We start from the raw sequence: 19,684 nt of genomic DNA, 5'->3' as shown, positions 1-19,684 counted from the left end.
GGCGGGGAGATAAGGCCTCTGCTTTCTGGGCCACAGCCTGTGCCTGGGGCAGGAGCCGTGCTAGGGTTAGGGATCCCAAGGGAAGGCATGTGCAGTGCGGCCCCGCCCTAGCTAAGGGTGGAAGGCCAGAGGGGATGTAATTAGAGGAAAATCTGGGGCTCTTGGGCTGTAGCAACAAGAGGACAGAGGAATGAGATACCCTAAGCCTGGGGCTCAGGAGTGAGCAGAATCCACCCAGCCCTGCCTCCTCCCAGCCTTTCTCCTTCCTTGTCTTTCCAGTTTCCACCTGCTGTCCAGTCTACTGCCTCCCAGTATAAAACATTCCCCTACTCACCTCCAGCTCTGCCTCTCCTCTTCCATGCTCCTCTCCCTGGTCCTTCAGTCACACGTCCCTCGCTTCACCTGCTACTCTCCCTACCCCTCCCAGTGGGATCCCAGGGTAGGCTGGGTGGCACAGGGTGAACCCACTATGGTTGCCTAGACAATGAGGAAAGTAGGGCAAACACCAACCAGCATTCAAGGGAAGAGGAGGACCTCAGAGGATCCCAAGCCTGGAGATCCCCTTCCTCACACTCACCTGTTGTCCAGCCTGACTCCCAACTGAAGGGCTGGTCCAGAAGGAAGCTCAGGCTGTCTCACTCCCTCACAGTGAGCATCTGTGCCTGCCTCCTGCCCTGTCCCAGAGCTGCTCCTCCACACCCTGCCTCCTCAGCTCTCTACTTCCTCTCTGCATGGCTTCCTTCCCGCAGCCCCAGGGGCATATTCTTTCTTCCTAAAAACCAACCCCCTCAGGGGAGCCCCAAAGAGGTAATACCTCGAAGGCCAAGAGGCCAAGGCAGGCAGGTCTGTCACCCAGGCAAGTTCCTCAGGCTGTTTATGAGCTGGTGAACAAGACGCACCACCCATTGCCACCCAGTGGCCATCAGGCTTTGTGGAGAAGGGAGGAGCCATAGGGCCTGCTCTCCAAGGGAGCTTGAGGATGGGGCCCTGACTACCAGGCCTGAGGGATTTGAGGAGCTGTGGGTGGGGAGGACTTCTAGAGGCTTTGGATCCAGGCCCCAGACTGAATTCTTCCTGTTAGGGGATGGATGCCTAGTATGCAAGGATGTCATCTCTGGTGGGGAGGGAAAGAGACTAAGTGACAAGTGACAAAGGTCTTGGAACCAGGCCATGGTGGAGATAGCATGACCCATGAGCTGGGACCTGAACGAAAAGCCCACCGTGTACAGGCGATCTTGAGGCCTGCTGGTGTTGATGGCCCCACAGCTCCAAGAGTCAGGTGCTGAGTGTAAGGCTTTGCTCTCCTCCAGGAAAGCCCTAGCACCTGTGGCCTAAACTGTACAAGCCACAGGCCCCCACTGGTGTGTGTTCGTGTGTGTTCACACACTGAGGACTCACTGTGCCCCTCACCTAAACTGGGTGGAGTGTGTCCACCCCGTCACCCTCCCACAGGCCACAGGCCTCTGAACTCCGATTGGGAGGTGTGGCAATGGCTGTAGGTCAACATCCTAACAAGTTTTTCTGTTATCTGGTTGAGGACTCTTGCTGGGGCTGAAGGGGATTCAGGCTATAATTGATTATGAATTATAATTAACTCATAATCAGTGAGTTGGCAGTGAGCCTGGACCCCAGGGGCTATAAGGTTTCTGTATATTAGCCATGACCCTTAAACTCGTGGGGAAACTCTTCCCAGTCTCCTCTCACATTCATGGGCCCAAAGACTGATACTTCTAAGTGACTAGAACCAGCTCTGAGCAGTGACCATTTCTCTTCCCCCCTGCAGTGGCCTCAGTTTACACCCACGCCCCCTAATCTGATGCGCTTCAGAGAGCAGTGCAGTTCCTCCAAGCCCACCCCTCGCTCCCTAGTCGTGAACTCAGACCAGGTTTCAACCTTAACCCCTAAGGCCCTGCATTCAGTGAATCCTGAAGACCTGAGGAGGGGTCTGGTGCCCAGCACATAGTCAGTGCTCAAGTATCTTCTCGAATGAATGACGGTCCCAGCCTAGGCTACTTGTCCTTTCTTAATCTCTACCTTTAGTAGTGCTAGGCTCCATTTACTTCAGAAATACAAGAATGGCTATCTGGTGTCTGCCTCTTCACTCACCACCCATCCAAACCGTCACAGAACTGGGAAACTAAATGCTTTCTGGAACCAGTAAACTGATTTGATGCCTACTTCTTTTCCGCCATGGCCCTACCCCAGCTGTCCTGCCTTGGGGTAGGAATCAGAGGGCACATGGTGCCAGTGTGCTCCACCTGTTTGCAGATACGCCGGTGCAGGAGAGACACCAAGCCCACCACTACAGTGACCTGGTTTTCCAGGCAGGGCTAAGTGTGCAGAGAAGGCGTGAGAATTGCTGGCATTTGCTATTCATAACTGGGTAGGCCTGCAACATTTATCTTAGTCCTCTAGTAAGCATTTTTTCTTAGGAGAATAATACCCATATGAGTTGAAGCTTCAGGTAGGCTGGAAGTAAGCAGCCCAGCTGGGGCCTGGATATTGTTTAGCGTGCAATACAGTATTTGCATTCTGGGGAAAGCATCTTGGTGAAGTGCCAACAGTGGGGGCTAGGTGCCTGTGACACCCCTTCTCCCTCCTGAGCCAGGCGGGCCGTTGGCGTCCCCCACCACTAAGACTCGAGACTGTGCATGACCCATTCAGCCACTAGGCATCATGATGTTGGTCTTCCCTAAGTCCAAGGCTTCACTGGTGATGCTGCCCCTCCTTCACGTCTAGGGGGCAGGTCTTTGTTTATTGATTGTTGGAGACCAAAAAGAAAGTGTAGGACCGCCAGTCCTGGCACATGTTCCCCAGGGCCCCTGGCCATGGGACTGTAGAGCCCCCCCTTTTCTTCCTCTAGAATAGACAACTGACTCTGGCCCTTTCCCATCTGACTGGTGATGGCTTCTTGCGTTCACGTGGATGCTTTTCTCCTTCTCATAAATGTGTACAGTGGTCCTCACAGTGTGGTCTTTGAAACAGCAGCAGCAACACCACTTGAGAGCTTGTTAGAATTGCAAATTCTCCAGCTCCACCCCAGAGCTACTGAATCAGAAACTCTGGGAGTGGGACCCAGCTATCCATATATTAACAAGCCCTCCAGGGGATTCTAAGTTTGACAGCCACTGGTATTGTATCTTATCTAAGAGCCCTGGGTAGGAAACCTGTTTTCTGATCCACACATGGAGAACCTGTCCAGGTGCATGTGGCTTGCAGCTATAGGGGTGTCTTCTCAAGGAAGAATGGGTTGCCTACTTGCCACACTTGCAGTCTGTAACAGTCATCTGATCCCTGACAAAGGCCAGGGAAGGCTAGATTTGGAATCTACCAAATGGCTCTTCATAAGGCCTTTTCTTCCAGAAGGTGCAGCAGGAATTCAGATAGCTCTAGGCATTGCCATAGCAACATACCTTTCTGAAGCTGTCACGGACTACAGGGAGCAGGGAGTAAGCAATGCGGAAGAGGGGGAGTCTGCCAGTGGAGAAAGCACAACCAGCAGATGAAGGGGCTGTGAAAGTCAATGGAACCTCAGCATGGATGGGATTTATGCACCTGAGCTTGGTGGGGCCACAACTTCCTCAAGACCCAGGATGCATTTAGGACCTCTCTACGGTTCTTCACAGCTACAAAACACCAGCCCAGGGGGCCTGTGACGCTGACAGTATATGTCAGTTCTCTCAAAAGATCATCTACTTAAATTAGACTCCTAAATAGTCATACAGCAATTAAGAAGGAAGTGCTCTCTATAGGATGACCACCTCTGTTCCAGGTCAGGGTTGAGGAAAGGGACTCAGCTTCAAGCTTCTGATATGGACCTGTGTTCTAAAGCAGATGTCAAGAAGTCAGGAGCCACCTGAGCTAATGGTGGATATTCTAGCTCTAAAAGAAATGAACTGTCAACAAAAATTTATATATAAACAGAACACCCTATGTACCCCCATGCTGGCACCTGAGTTCATCCCTGCGGCTCTCTCCAGCCCCCTTATCACCCCCCAGGTGCTGGTAAATGGCGAGACGTCAGGAGTTCAGAGCCTCTCCTGGGGCTGAAGACCGTAAGGCTACTCCTTTGCAGAGGCCAGCAGACAGCGAGAGAACCTGCTGAGTGATCAGCCTTGCAGGCCCGGCAGCCTCCCAGGAGGAGAGTGGTGGCCCACTCTGGCCCAGGAGACACTGCCAACGCCACGTGCACAGCAGAACATGCACTTGGCTGTCTGGAGCCATTGGTGCTTTTAATCTGACTGTTCCTTTGGCTCTTTCTGCTCCGGAAGAAGCAAGCAGTTCATGTGAGGGACCAGGAGGTGGGATTCCGCCCTGTCCTCAGGGGCAGGGTACAAAGTGTGAGCACTCAGGACTGTGGAGGGAAGCACACAGTCACCCAACAGTGTCATCATCTCCGGGACCTTGTTGTGGGCCCCACACCGAATCTCACCATTGGTCGGCACTGAGTGTCCCCAGAACTTTCCCGTGGTTACTCTCACTCATGCCCCTTCTGGCCTCCAGACAAGCCCGGATACGCGTTTCCTGAGTGTGTGGGAGCTCCTTTTCACCAGTGTTTTCCTTCGACCAGAGCCCCTGCTGGCTCTCCGGGGCCTCCGCTTGGTGCTGGTCACAGGGTGGGCCTGGGCAGTGCCTGGGAGCTGCTGTGGGAGGCAAGTCCTCCACCAGGCATGGGCTTCTCCTGAGGTTAGGAGGGGCGTATTCTTACACCTGAGGGGAAACCAGCTTCCCCGCTCCCATTTCCTTCATGCTCTCACACAGCTGGAGCGATGCAAGTGGTACCTGCCCCTCATACCTAGTGCTTATGACTCTGGGGACCTGGGCGTAACAGAATGCCTTGACCTCTGTTAGAAATGGGAGTAATGAGGGCCGGCCCCGTGGCTTGGCGGTTAAGTGCGAGCGCTCTGCTGCTGGCAGCCCAGGTTCGGATCCTGGGCGCGCACTGACGCACCGCTTCTCCAGCCATGCTGAGGCCGCGTCCCACATACAGCAACTAGAAGGATGTGCAACTATGACATACAACTATCTACTGGGGCTTTGGGGGGAAAAATAAATAAAATCTTAAAAAAAAAAAATGGGAGTAATGAGACAGAAGAGGCATGTGGAGAGGGAAGGATGGACAGAGTTAACCCCACCCCTTCTCTTACCCGGCTGCTCCCTCACGGAGTTTCCATGGGACTCTATTCACGGATGCCTGTGGGTTGAGCCCACTGGCTCTGCACAGACCTCGGCAGACAGCGGGCAGGGGTCTGCAGAGGTGTGTGTGTTGGGGGGATGTGAGAGCCAGCTGTGGGGCCTCTCACTTCATTCCAGTCACTACCCTTTATAAATATTTATAGCAGTTCTTCTCCTAAAAATAACATCCTGCAGCCCAGGGAGGAGAAAAAAATAAATGAAAATCACCGGGAATTGGGATTGATGATCCTGTGTGCAGAGCAGAATGCAACTCTGAGAAGGGGAGAGGCCACGTGAGCACAACACCCTGGGGTTAGCGCTCCCTCTGGCGGTCATGGGTCAGTGCTCCCTGCCCGGCAGCCCCTGGCACCGCTGCACAGAATCCTCGCGCCACTGGAGGAGGAATCGCCCAGGGCTGCAGCGCTGAGCTCTCTGCTCCCCCTTCCCGCCAAGGCTGCAGAGCAGCGGCGTCAAACGGGGCGGAAGCTAACTAGTGTGAGAGAAAGGAAGGTGGCTATTTTTAGCACTGTGGCCAGGGTGTGAATGTCTGTAGAACTGAGCAAGGCCTGAAGCTGTCTTTGCACGAGAGAAGAAAACCTGTTGGTTTTTAAAGGTCAAAGGCAGGGAGGAAACTTGTGCCCCCACCCTGGGGGGCACCCCATGTGCTGGCAAGACACCAGCAAGAACTCCATCGGGTCACACACTCAGGAGACTCCTGCTGTTTCTTTTCTCTTTTCAACTTCCCGGTAAATTCCTGTTGCAGAGATGAGACCATGCCCCGAGGGGAGTGATGAAGATGCTAGTTCATGCAGGACTGTGCGAGGGGGAGGCCCACCAACAGCAGCATCGGGAGGGCCCTCCCACTCCCCACCGGCTTGGGCTCTCCTCTCCCTGGCGTGCGGCGACGGCTGGCAGCCTGCAAGCTTGGTCCAGGTGTGCAGCGGAAAGATGAATAGGAATGCGCCTCTAGGGGAGGACCTCGCCTTCCTCATGTCGATGCCAGCTCACTCCTCGTCCCCTGTGCCTGTGTAGGACAGAGGCACTGTTACGGGCACTGCCAAGGGTCTCGGAGCAAATGCAGCTAACATCTGCTGGAGACGAGACAATGTGCAGGGATGGGCTGTTGGGACGCTTCCCTTCCAACTCAGGAGATGCAAAGAGCTGACGGCAGTCACGCTCCCTCTCAGGGAAAGGGGCATTCTCTTTTCTGGGGGTACCTAACCTCGAGTCTTTGGGAACCATTGCTTAGGTCACAGCGTCAACCAACGTTTCCAGGGAAGGAAGAAAGAACTGGGTTCGCAATGCAAACTTTAGAATATGGTGGTTTCTTGGGAAGAAGAACTGTGGCTGAGAAGGGCAAAGAGGTGGGAGATGTGCCCACAAACACCGAGTGGAAGGGGAAAAAGGCTTAGCTTCGTGCTGGTAGAGAGCAGAACTCGAGGGTCCATGGAACTGAGCCACCTGTGTCTTTATGCTTTCCATTTGACTCTCTACTGCTGGTGAGAGTTTCACAACTCCTGACAGGGTCAGAGGACAGGACTAGGAGCAGACCCAGCTCTGACTCCAGTTCTGGCACGAAGCTCCTGGGCCTTAGTTTCCTCACCTGCATGAAGAGGGGGTAGGGGGATGGCTCTACCAGGCCTTTCCTCATCCCCCAGTTCCTCTGTGCCCTGGGGAGAGGGACTCTGGCAGGCTCCTGAAGGGCAAGTCCGCTCCTGACTCCCTTGTTGGCTGCGGCCGCCTAGGCCTGCTGTTGGGCAAGGCCTTGTCTGAATGTGCAGTGAGTTTAGGCAGAAGCCTGCCCAAGCCCCGGAGGCTCTGTGATTTCCAGGGCAGAGAGAACTTCTGCAGCTTGGGTTCTGCCCATCCACAGCCCGCCTGACCCCTGAGTCAGTGCAGGCTCAGAGACTGGCAGGTCCTGGGTGTGAGCACAGAGCGCCCCCAGGGCCTGGGGCAGGTGAGAGGGAGGGCTCAGGAATAGGCCTGGAGGCTGCTCCAGGATGAGACGGCTGCAGGGGTGGGGGTGTCTGGGAAGGTTCTTTTTCTGGGTCACAGGGCTGCAGCCCTGGCTTTTCTGGCTGGAAGATCGGTAACTGAGGAAGATGGCCTAACTTTTAAACACAAGAAGTGGGGGAAGAGGGGAAGAACAGATTGAAAAATAAAGAGAAATCTCAAGGCTGCACCAAAGGAATCTATCCTTGAAAGAAGTCTTCTTTTTTCTCCTCAATTGATTGGCTGTGCAATTATTTTCATCCCTTCCTTTTAGTGAGCATGCCCAGAAACTGCAATATCTTGGAACCGGGACTAGATAATCGAGGTAAGGTCTTGAGATGGAAAAATGTGAAGGACTAATTCCTAAGGGCAGTGGGTATTGCGTGTGAGATGTGTACTTTTAACGAACTTTGTTTTAGCAAATGAGAAGGTGCAGCTTGGCCCAGCACCATGGGAAATGGCCTGGTTGGCTTTATGGAGGCAGCATGATCCAGCATGACGGAAGTTATGTGCCTGTGGTCAGGTACTGTGGCAGGTTACAGCGCTGGATGACAGAACCCCAGGGGCATGCTGGCTGCGATTTGGATCCCAGGAGAGAAATGACAATGGCTGCGGGAAACCAGGAGCAAGGAGGCAGAGCAGCCCTGGGAAGTGGGCGGCTCTCAGCAGACCTCTGACGCCTGTTCCCAGAGCCTGTTTCAGCCAGCAGAGTCTGGTCTGCCGACTGCATCCAGACACAGGTGACACCAAGCGCTGCCTGGGGCCCAGGCCCAGCTCAGTGCAAGACAGGTCAGCGCCTGGAAACCAGGCCAAGCGGGTATGCTGGCCGGCTGGGCAGAGGGAAAAGGTGCAGCTAGGCTCTTTAAAGAAAACCCTAACTTGGATCGCCCCTTGTTAGGATGGTTCTGGCTTGGGAAGTGTGACTGAAGAAGAGAGGAGGGAAGGGGGCAGTGGGGAGGGCAGAGAACACTCTACTCACCGTGCTTCCTCTCTGTCCTGGCTCCTCCGCTAACCTGTGCAGCACGGACACAAACAACACACCGAGGTCACACGCAGGGTCTTCTCACCACCTTCAATCTTCTCCCGGGGCCTCCCTGACCCACGCACCCATGGGCTTCTGCACTCGCCTCTCCCCTCTGTTCTCCATAGGTCGACTTCCTCGACCAGGTGTGAAAACCGAGAGAGTCCTGCCACCTACTACCAGCAGCCGCAACTGACATGAAACAGCCATGGAGACAAGGGCCTCTCAGGAGAAGGAAAATAACAACACTGAAATGGAAATGAAGCCACCTGAAATCCAGGGAGCAGGGACATCAGGGGCACAGCCCATCCGGTTCTGAAAGTGAACAACGTGAAAGTGAACTATACTTTGAGAAGGGCAGTATTTCTTTCCTGCACACTTATCTGCTTGGCAATGCCCAATCATACTCTCGGCTCACTCTGGAATCTCGAATACTGCCTGGACCCTCAAAAGCCTGTGTCTGTTCTCACAGAGTGCCCCTGTGTCAGTCTACCAGACACACAGCAGCGTCCTTTAAGTGTGCAAACTGGATTTACAGCTCCCAACACTGATGGCAGGTTCTGGGAGAGGCAATTCTGAAGGACACAGGAGCGTAAAATGAGGCTCTGGAGTGGCTGAGACAAATCTAGGGCTCTGAAACAATCCAGGGACGTCTATGTTTCATCTGTGTAGTCTTGGTTACAAGTACTCACCACTCAAGGCGAGAGGTGAGGGGATGCAAAGTAGCAAGGGGACCCCCATGGAGCAGAAGCTTTCCCCAGGATGCAGCCAGACAGAGAGCCAGGGTAGGGCAGGGAGAGGCCTGAGGTAGGGGTGAATGTTGCTGGGAAGTCCAGCTCGGTCATGAATTGTTTGAAAGTGTCCATTTGGCTCTCAGGGATTTGGCATTGAGCAGACTGTGTGTGCCTGACAGGGTGCTGACCAGGTTATGTTTATATTACATCAGCATGATTTCAATCCAAAGAAGCAAATCTTCTCTCTCCCTTTATGGTTGAGAGTAATTGCTCTCTAATGCCTAGGTGACACTAGTTACTGCAAATGTCAGTCTATAGTGAAATCTCATGCCCAGATCACGCAGAGAATCAGAAGGTCCATCCATAAAAACACTTGATTTTATAACCACATCCGCATAACAGCTACATTTTAGCTACAAGGACGTATTCTAGGATCTATATACAATGTTGAGAGTCAAATATTTTTTTGAAACCCTACCCATCTCTCACCCCCACTCTTAACACTCTTCTCAGGGTAATACCTAAAAGCCACAGAAATAGAAATTCAGGCATTCTCGCAAAAAGATTTCACATAGACATACAGAAACTCTGGTATATGCATTGAAAGAGAGAGGAGGAGATACTAAGAGCAAGAGGGACAGAAAGAAGAGGCGCTGACAGGGCAGCGCAGGTGCAGAGACAGAGGGCCCCTGAGGCCAGGAGGCACCAGGCAAGGGAAAGCAGACCCAGTCTGTATGTGGGACGGGGCCACATCCAGACTCGAACCTGGACTAAGGGCTGAAGTCCATGGTCAGGGCCAGGCCCAAGCGATCGGGCAGAGTCCTCTGTGCGTCGGGGGAGTGGAGGGAGACTGAGCAGAGGCCATAGGGAGAGCTATTGGGGAAGGGAGGGCATATGGGAAGAGAGGCCAAAGCAGCAGCTGTTACGTCTTCAGCCAAGAACATTCCACATGAATGCCAGGATCTGGGTGGACTGTGGGTGTGCGTGTGTGCCTGTGTTTGGAGCATGTGTATACATAAGCGTAAATTTATCTTTGTGTATCTCCTCTTCACCTCTTGCACTACAACCCTCCTGCCTTCTTCCTAGTCCCCTATGCGCACGAGGAAATCAGTCTTCTCCACATTTCTTTGTAGCATTTCTAGACGTTTCAAACACTGCTGCCCTCTACTTCTGACCTTTTGATGTCCGTGCCAAATATGTCATTTTCACCAGTTCATCATAGCCATTGTCCACTTTCTCCCAGGCCTCGCTCTGACTCATTAGATGATTTCAGTACCTGGAGTATGCTTTTAATTTTCTCCCACTTTCTTCCTTGGCAATTTTAGTGTCCTGCTGACAAACTCCAAAGCCCTCCCTCTCTTGTCTACACTACCTTCTATGGGCAAACAACGCTGCAGACCCCCATCCCAAGGCGCTTCCCCTTTCCCATTGCAGCTTCCCTGCCTGTATCTCCCTCTCAACTTCCTTCTGCCTTTCCTTAAGACTTTTCTCACTTCACATGGTCTGCTAGTCAGCTCAGACCAAAGCTTGGGCGTTGGAGTTAGAGATACCTGGGTGGAAACCAGGCTCTGCTACTTACTCCCTGTGCAAGTTATTTCACCACTCTGAGCCCTGTCTAGAATCCTCCCCTCCTGGGGCTGTGAAATCAAACAGGAAGGGTGTGTGAACTGCAGGGCATCCAACAGAGACCTGAGAGAGCTGGTACCAGCTCCTTCTCGTCTTCCATGCCTTAGCCTCCTCAGGGCACTATTCCGTCTCCCCGACAAAATGTTCCTCACCCTGTTTGTTTCCTTATATTTGTTAATTTATTGACATCCCACTATGTGCCAGGCACTGTTCTAGGCACTGGGGATACAACCTGAACAAAACAGACCAAAATCTCCGTCTTGGGGAGCTTACATTTTGGAGGAATCTGGTAATAGACATATTAATATGTCATAGAAATAAGAGCTAACTCTCAAGGAGAATTTTATCTGTTCAATATAACATAGAAACATGAAGATTAAGAGCATGAAGTCTGGAGGCAGAAAGACCCAGTTCAAATCCAACCTCTGCCACTTAATAGCTACATGATCTACATTTCTCCGAGCCTATTTCCTCATCGGTAAAATGGGGATATTACTGTACATCTCACAGGGTTGTTGAGGATTAAACGAGATTACACATGGAAATCATTTAGCACAGCTCTTTGTACAAGTTACTAAGTAGGTTTTATTTACAATAAAACCAGGAAGGCATTGCTGTCCTTTGCTGATACCTTTATCGCTCTTAATTCTTCCATGAAGCCACAAAACCATTTGGCTATTCTGCCCACAATAATCTCTTCCTTTTCAGCAATGCTTCTTGTATTTATAATCCTACCCTCAAAGTTTGATGATTAACTTTTCCTGCCACTTCATTTCCTCTCTTATTTATTTTGCATATCTTGGTCTTGCTTTCCTAACTACATTATAAACTCCTTGAGGCGAGGGGGCATGATTTGTGTTTCCCCTGTATCTACTTCCTGTATCCCAACCATCTATTGCAGTATCAGGATGTCAGGAAGCTTTTGTTGATCGACTGACACTATCGTCTCTAGGGAAAACTTGATGGTCAGTTGGGAGGCGGGAGGACTCAGGTGGAAGGACTGTGGGGTCTGAAAGCTTTGGGGAAAGGTGGCAGCAGGCAGGAAAGTAGAAACGAAAGGGAGAGGGGTCTCATTCAGGGGCTATGTAGCTCTGCTCCCATCCAGACTGGGGTCCTGTTGAGCTGCCTTTACCTCTGTCTTTCCCAATCTGCATCTTCTCTTCTTCTTCCTCTGCACCTTCCTCTGCTGTGAAAACAAGTCCAAGGAGGCCAGTGACCCTTCAACACAGTGCAAGCACAGAGGGAGGGTGAAGGGAGTAACCTAGGAGGCTTGGGATGAAGCCCTAGCTAAAGCCTCATGGCTGCAGGCCTCCAAGGGTGCTTATACACACCTAGTCTGCACCCTGTGTGTCCACGCCCCAGCAGTGCTGAAAAAGAGCTGCCCATAAGCCCCAAGCCCACAGAAGCAGAGCAGTCTGATGTCACCCACCCTGCTGCTGGCTCTGTCACTGCCTTCTCTGGTGAACGGGCTGGGGGGGCTGCCTCTTCTCTACGCCTGTTTTCCCTGAGGTGACAATGTTTACTAAGGATATAGTTAATATCTTGCATTTAGGCTAAAGAATGCAATCATCAAAGTACACAGTGGGGAACACCTAGCTTAACACTGGCTTCCATAAAAAAAAAAAAAATCTATAGGTTTTAGCTGACAACAAACTTAAAATGATTGAACAGTGCAAAGTGGCTGTGTGGAAAGAAGCTAATGCCATCTAAGGTTGCTTCCCCAGGGGCCAGCTCAGGGAGGTCAAGTTCACTGTGCTATGCAGGGAGAAGTGTGCTGAGCTCCGGGAACCCACTTTGAAAACTGGGGCCTTGAAACACTTGGGCACATCCCGGTGTGGGTGGGCAGGAGGACAGTGAAAACCAGGTCACATGAGGAATGGCTAAAGGAATTGCCAATAGTTAGCCTACAGAGGAAAAGGCTTGGGGTGAGCCACGCTCCCAGCTGTCCAATACCTAAAAGGCTAACGTGAAGAGGAGGGACTGAACTTACTCTGGGAAGACTTAGAGAGTGGAACAAGGATAAATTGGTTACAGAAAGGTAGATTGTGGCTCTTTTGATAAGGAAGAGCTTCCCAGTGATTCGAGCTGGTCATGAACGAGCTCAGTGGAAATATTTAAACAGGACTTTTATATTGGGTGGCAAGCTGGATTAAATGACTTCCCAACGCTTAAGACTCCATTATTTGTGAAAATATTTCAAAGAAGATGAGGAGGTCAAGCTATGGATATAATGGCTATAAATAGTATGTTCACACTGTATAAAACACATGTAAAGACAATCTGAATATCTAATCTCACCCTAACAAAAACCTCGAGAGTGACAGTAAAAATGTGTTGGTGTTGGGCAAGCCTCCTCCAGTCACTGAGAAACTGGCAGCCAGGCACATAAAGGGAGTTTATTTCTGCATTTTACAGGGATACTGTGCCACATGTGGACTTAGTCCACATCTACCTATGGGCTTCAGGGGCTTGAGAGAGTAGAGCTTCAGTGTAAGGGGCCTTCGTGGGACAGCGGAGTTGACAGCTTGTCCTGTGGGGGATAAGGGCAGTGCGGTGGTGTGAGCACTGGGTTCACGTTCTTAAGACCTGAGTACTAGGACCAGCTTTGCGCCTTCAAGCTGCACAACTTTAGGCAAATTACTTTTCTGATAATCACTCACTGCATTTCTAAAGTAAGCGGACTGACTGGACAACATGATCGCTAAGGTGCCTTCCAAATTATGTTACATAATTTTGTTAAAACCATCCTTTCCTGCTATGGGAGATTGCAGAGTATCCCCCATAAACTTTTAGTTCTTGTGAAGCTATTTGGTCTTTACGTGTTTTATGTTTAATGATGTCCAATTACCCCTCATCCTAGTGTGACGAGCTCATGAATCACTTATTTTGCATAAACCCTAAAAAGTGGCCCTGAGGCACAAGTGTGGTTAATTGCCATGGTCTGAAATCCCCTAAGAAATTCTCTCTAAAAGTGGGATTTCTGGCATCCGTGGGGAGCTATATTAGGGAAGGGACTTTCTAATCACCTATGAAATCATCTCAAAGGCAGTCACCTCTTCTGCTTATGTGTGTGCGTGGAGGAGGGCAGTGCTTCTGACAGGGATTGAGAAATGGTACCAGAATGGAGACAGGGTCGCTGTAACGCTCTCTGTGTGGGAGAATCAGCACCTTATCTTAACTGCATTGGAAAACTCAACCTGGGCAACACACTTGTTCTCTTGTAAATGAAAACAGGGAGATTTGAGAGTGAAGCCGTGGGCCAGACTTTGGTCTGGTCCCATGACAACACTAAAGGCGTATGCTTTCTCCTACAAAGGTCTGAAGAAATACTCAAGGCTTGCCTTCCCTAAGAGTATGGACCGATGATTTCAATGTATGTGTCTGAATAAGTGTAGGGGTTTGAATAGTCCATGAAAAAACTGTTTTATATTTTTATTTAATAACCTTGTTAAGCTACTGTAAAGTATTTAAAAGCACTACATTAGGTGAAAAGAAAAAAAGAGGGCCATCTGTATGACTGACCCAAAGCACTTAGGAAAGGAATCTGTTTGTTTAAGATAAAACATGTGAATCCAACCACTGTAAAAAAAAAAATTAGTAACTATCTGGCAGCTACATGACTGATGTAGTCATGGGGATTCTTGAAGATATGAAGATATATGAATGGCCTTCTATTTTTTCTCTTTCCTGGGTTTTATGTAAGGGGAAAAACGCCATGAGGTAAGGGTCTCTGGAAAATCACTGAAATAGCTAAGGGATGGAGAGACTGAGAAAGAAGAAACAGATAAGACTGAACATGAGGAGTGAAGGAAGCAACAGACTCAGGTCATGAACTTCAAGTGAAATCAGAACCTCAGCAAGGACAAAAAGAGGGAACAGAGTTTCAAAACCAAATCAAATAGGAGAGAGCAGACAGGCAGCTGGGAGAAAGTCCAGAAGCTTTTGTGGCTGATTCGGTTCCAGTCATCTAGGAAAGCTTCAGAATAAGGCAGTTGGTCAGGCCTAGAAAAGAGCAGCTGTGGATGGAGTGCAGTGGAAAGGCAAATTAGGAGTGACGAAGGGGCCTAACTGTACTTAAAGATCTGAATGTCTTTAAATTCTGAATTATGTTTGCTCCGCAAGGCATATTCTTAAGATAAACCTAAATGTGTAATTATCTCTACGTGATCACACGTGGGAGACAGGCTCTCTGGGAGAAGACATCCAGTGTGTTCCTAGAAGGCAAAAAGATTGAGTGGTGAAGTAAGGTGTGTGCTACGTGATGACATTTTACCACGTGGAGAAGAAGTGAGGGGGCATGGGTATGGAAGGGGAGATGTGAGGCCGGTGCGGGGTGGGGAGCTCTGGACTTCACCTGAGTGGAGCTCCTTCACCAGGGATGACATGGTGTTGGTGATGGAGTCAGCGGCCACCAGCAGGTCATTGCGGAGGTTTCTCCTCGTACCTGAGGAGAGTCAGAGCAGACGGCAATGCCAGGTGGGTGGGCGTGGAGAAGAGAGAGCCGAGCAAACGCCTCAGTCTGCCAGGCCCTTGGACAAGGGCAGAAAACCTAAGGGGGGATGGGGACACCCGCTGCCGGGCACATCAGGAGCATGAGGTACCCACATCCATTGTTCTCTTCTCTCTTTGTCTCTACCTGAAGAGCAGGACCCTGTCAACTCCATGCTTCTTAGCTGCCATACAATCAAGAGTCGGGTTCCAGAACAAGCATTGCTCCAAGGCGCTCCTCAGCGTTAGGCAGGACTTTACTCTCCAGCACCACCACCTCTGTGTTCTTTGTCTCTACCCCAACATGACTTCCTTAACCACCTCGTCTTCCCCTAACTATGTAACATGGCTGGTTGCTAGCTCCCCAGACAATTGTGGCAATCCCATACTGAATGTGCCTTCAGCAAGACTCTACTTAGAGTTCCACTTTTCTTTCTCTTGCTTGCTCTAAAGACTTTCTAGGCCAAGCACCTGACTTTAGGAATTATACCAACCATTTCCTCTGCAGGAGGCAAAGCCCAAAGGACAAAGCACTTCCCACAACCCAGAAAAAAAGAGCACAGAAGCCCAGAAGGCCTGTTCTTTGCACACAGACAAAGCCTGCAGACCTCCCATTGGAGACCAGCCCATCTACACAGAAAGGGCCAGCACTTGACTTATTTATATTGTATACGAAAATCTGATCATTTAAAGCTAAGTGCACAAAAGAAACTGGAAAAATCTCAGTAGGAATCTTGTCCATGTTCCCAAACCCCTTCAGCTCTCCATTATACTCTGCTCCTGAAACTCACCTTGTGCAAAGGCCTCCTGCATGTCTCCCCCGACTCCGCTGAGTGGGTCCTGTGGACAGTGGGTGGGGGTGGAGCCTGCAGATGTTGAGCGGACGGGCATGGGCATTGAGCGGCCACCTCCGTGAGTGGGCGATGTATGTGGCGATCCTGTGGCCTGAGCCTGGGAAAGTCAAAGAGATAAAATGTGTTATCTCAGGTATCTTACCTCTTTGAAGAAAGGGAAAAGTCCTTTTTCTCAGTCAATCTGAGCCAGCCAACAGGGCTTCGGTTCAGTGCTGCAATGCACTGCACGACCACATTTGAGAGGAAGGAGTCAGGCTGCCTCCACGACTGGAGAGAGGAAATAAAGGAAAAAAGAAAGGGAGAGGGGGAGAGAATGAAGGGGAAGGAGGGAGAGAAGGGACAGAGAACACTGTTAAGAAGGGACTACAGTGAGAGGGAAAGCAGACGCTAGCACAGAGGGGTAGAGGCCTTTCAAGTAGACAGATGGAGCAGAGTCGCTGGGTCCAAGATGTGAGAGGGCTTGGGGTCACACAGTCAGGAAATAATACACAAACGTCTTTCATTTTTGTTTGCAAACTCATTCATGGACATTATCTCATTTGATCCTCACAACAACTCGTGAGTAGAAAGGGGATATATTTTTGTTTCCATTTTAGAGAAGAAAAACAAGGATGAAAGAGTCTGAGTGTTGTGTCAGACTACACAGGTCGTCAGCGGGAGATGTTGGAGTAACTCCTTCTACTCAGAGGGCAATGCCACGTACTCTGCACCTCTGCAGCTCCAGACCACGTGGAACTCGCGCCTGAGTTTGTGTGTCAGGAGCTGAGCTGCAGGCTGCTCCCCAGGGGCCAGGTCATCCGGCCCATCACCCTGTACTTGTCAAACACACATAGAGAGGTCTTCCGTGGGCCATCCCTAGGGGCCCAGGTGAGAATGGACACATGCCTAGTAGAAACTGAACTTTCCTCGTGAAGGCTCTGGTATAGTTTTGGAGAAAGCGTGGAGCAATGGGGGAAAATTTAAAAACTCTACTTAAAGGGAGCTCACTGACATTTGGGCCCTGCTGCTCTTCTGAGCAAGAGAAACTGAGTGTGGCATACAGACTGAGGTTTTCTGTGGAAGCAAAACTGGGAAAATATAAGCCACAGTGCGAGAATGAGCTCAAATGAAGATAATGATCTTTCTGGGATCTAGCTCAGGAACTCCACATACAAAGAGGATCTGCCCCGAACAGGCTGACAGGCTGTATGCTCAAAGCCTCACCACCTCACCTCGATGCCTCAGCCAACGTGAGTGTGAACAGAACATAAATGGATTGTTCTCCATGGTTCTTACTTTGAATCATGTGTGTATTTTAACTTCAGAAATTTAAAAAATATAGAAAGCTAAAAAGTATAACATATACTTATAAACCACCTCAAATTGATAATTGTTAATATTGTGTCAGATTTATTTCAACCTAAAAACATTGCAGATAATTCTGAAGACCCCTCTGCCCATCAATTCTTTCTATTTTCAGTCCCCTCCTCCTCTTATCCCTTTAGAGGCAAACATTATCAAAGATTTTGGTGTGAAACTTTTTATTTATGTGCACATATGTAACTATGAATAATAAATATTTCATGCTTTTAAATTTTGCATGAATGTATCATACTGTATCATATTTTATAATTTCTTTTATCACTTAGTATATTTTTTGAGATTTTTCCGTGATACAAATAAATATGAACTTAGACGCTTACTTCACATTACATACAAAAACTAAAAATGGATCATAATAAAAATATGAAATAAAATTATAAAACTCTTAGAAGAAAACATAGGAGAAAAGCTTTATGACTTTGAATTAGGCAATGAATTTTTAGATATGACACAAAAAAGCATAAGCTAAAATAAATAAATTAGACTTCATCAAAATTAAAAACTTTTTTCAAAGGGCACATTTAAAAAAGTGAAAAGACAACTCACAGAATGAGGATAAATTTTTGCAAATCATATATCTGATAAGGGACATGTATCTAGAATATATGAAGAACTCTTACACTCAATAATAAAAGAACAAGTAACCTAATTTAAAAATGGGCAAAGGATCTGAATAGACATTTCTCTAGAGAAGATATACAAATGTCCAATAAGCACATGAAAAGATGCTCAACATTATCAGTCATTAAGGGAAATACAAATTAAAACGACAATGTGATACCACTTTACATGCATTAGGGTGACTATAATAAAAAAAGACAGATAGGAATAACTGTCGACAAGGATGTGGAGAAACTGAAACCCTCATAAGCTATTGGTAGGAATGTAAAATGGTGCAGCTGCTTTAGAAAACAGTCTGGCAGCTCCTCAAAAGGTGAAACATTGAGCACCGTATGACCCAGCACTCCACTCGGGTATATACCGAGTGAAATGAAAACATTTGTCCACACCAAAATTCGTACATAAGTGTTCATGGCAGCATTATACACAATAACCAACCAGTGGAAACTGTCCAAATGTCCGTCAACTGATGAATAATTTTAATAAAATGTGGTATATTCTTACAATGGAATGTGATTTGGCAATAAAAAGGAATGAAGTACTGATACATGCTATGAGATGGATAAACCTTAAAAATATCATGCTAAGTGAAAGAAGCCAGTTACAAAAGACCACATATTGTTTGATTCCATTTCTATGAAATGTCCAGAATAGGCAAATCCATAGAGACAGAAAATAGAGCAGCAGTTGTCTGGGTGAGGGGCTTGAGAAGAATGAGGAGTGAGTATGGGGTTCTTTTGGGGGGTGATGAAATGTTCTAAAATTGATTGTGGTGACAGGTGCAAAACTCTGTGAATATATTAAAAACAACTGAATCGCACATTTTAAAGGGGTGAATTGCATGGTATGTAAATTTATCTCAATAAAACTATTATAAAAAAGACATCACTAAGAAAAATAAAACGATAAGCCAGAGACTGGGAAAAAATATTTGCAAATTATATCTGAAAAAGAACTCGTAGGTCTTGGCAAGGAATTTTTGGATTTGACACCAGAAGCAAAGGCAACACAGCAAAAACAAAAAACAAAACAAAACAAAAAACCAAAAGCAAAGAACACCATCAACAAAATGAAAAGGAACCTATTGAATGAGAGAAAATATTTGTAAATCATATATCTGATAAGGGGTTAACAGCCAAAAGTCATACAACTCAATAGCAGTAAAACAAACAATCCCATTAAAAAATGAGCAGAGGCACTGAATAGACCTTTTTCCAAAGAAGACATACACATGGCCAACAGGTATGTGAAAAGGTGCTCAGCATCACGAATCATCAGGGAAATGCAAATCAAAACCACAGTGAGAAATCACCTCACACTTGTTAAGATGGTTATCATCAAAAGACAAGAGATGACAAGTGTTGGTAAGAACACGGAGAAGGGGGAACCCACATGCACTGTTGGTAGGAATGTAAAATTGGTGCAGCCACTATGGAAAACAGTATGGAGGTTCCTCAAAAAATTAAAAATAAAACTACCATACGATCCAGCTATTCCACTTCTGGTTATATATCCAAAGAAAACGAAATAGGATCTTGAAGAGATATCTATACTCCCATGTTCATTGCAGCATTATTCACAATAACCAAATGTGGAAACAACCTAAATGTCTGTCAACAGATGAATGGATAAAGAAGATGTATACATACATCTTGAAGATGTAATATAAGGTATACATATAAAGAAGATGTATACGTATAAAGAAGATGTATACATTCTATACATACAATGGAATATCATTCAGCCAAGAGAAAGAGGAAATCCTGCTGTTTGCCACAACACAGATGGACCTTGAGGGCATTATGCTAAAT

The 19,684-nt window shown here is 48.3% G+C and overlaps 1 protein-coding gene across 13 annotated transcripts in view; it reads right to left on the bottom strand.

Annotated features, from left to right (window-relative positions):
- Positions 1-5,952: 5,952 nt before the first annotated feature.
- The window catches only part of DTNB (dystrobrevin beta), a 248,882-nt gene continuing 235,150 nt past the window's right edge, over positions 5,953-19,684 (bottom strand). For 5 of the 13 annotated variants that reach the window (XM_058551643.1, XM_058551639.1, XM_058551645.1 and 2 more), the window contains 5 exons: positions 15,828-15,987; positions 14,903-14,992; positions 11,681-11,734; positions 8,147-8,180; positions 5,953-6,199 (listed from right to left, as the gene is read on the bottom strand). In XM_058551643.1, coding sequence (XP_058407626.1) covers positions 8,176-8,180; positions 11,681-11,734; positions 14,903-14,992; positions 15,828-15,987 — 309 coding nt within the window. In that variant the 3' untranslated portion in view covers positions 5,953-6,199; positions 8,147-8,175. Of the gene's footprint in view, positions 6,200-8,146; positions 8,181-11,680; positions 11,735-13,965; positions 14,763-14,902; positions 14,993-15,827; positions 15,988-19,684 lie in introns of those variants that run through there. The other 8 variants (XM_058551649.1, XM_058551644.1, XM_058551640.1 and 5 more) reach the window with 7 other exon arrangements.

This window comes from Diceros bicornis, chromosome 12 (assembly GCF_020826845.1).
Source record: "Diceros bicornis minor isolate mBicDic1 chromosome 12, mDicBic1.mat.cur, whole genome shotgun sequence".
NCBI classification, from domain to species: domain Eukaryota; kingdom Metazoa; phylum Chordata; class Mammalia; order Perissodactyla; family Rhinocerotidae; genus Diceros; species Diceros bicornis.
This window is presented reverse-complemented; position numbering and strand designations above follow the sequence as displayed.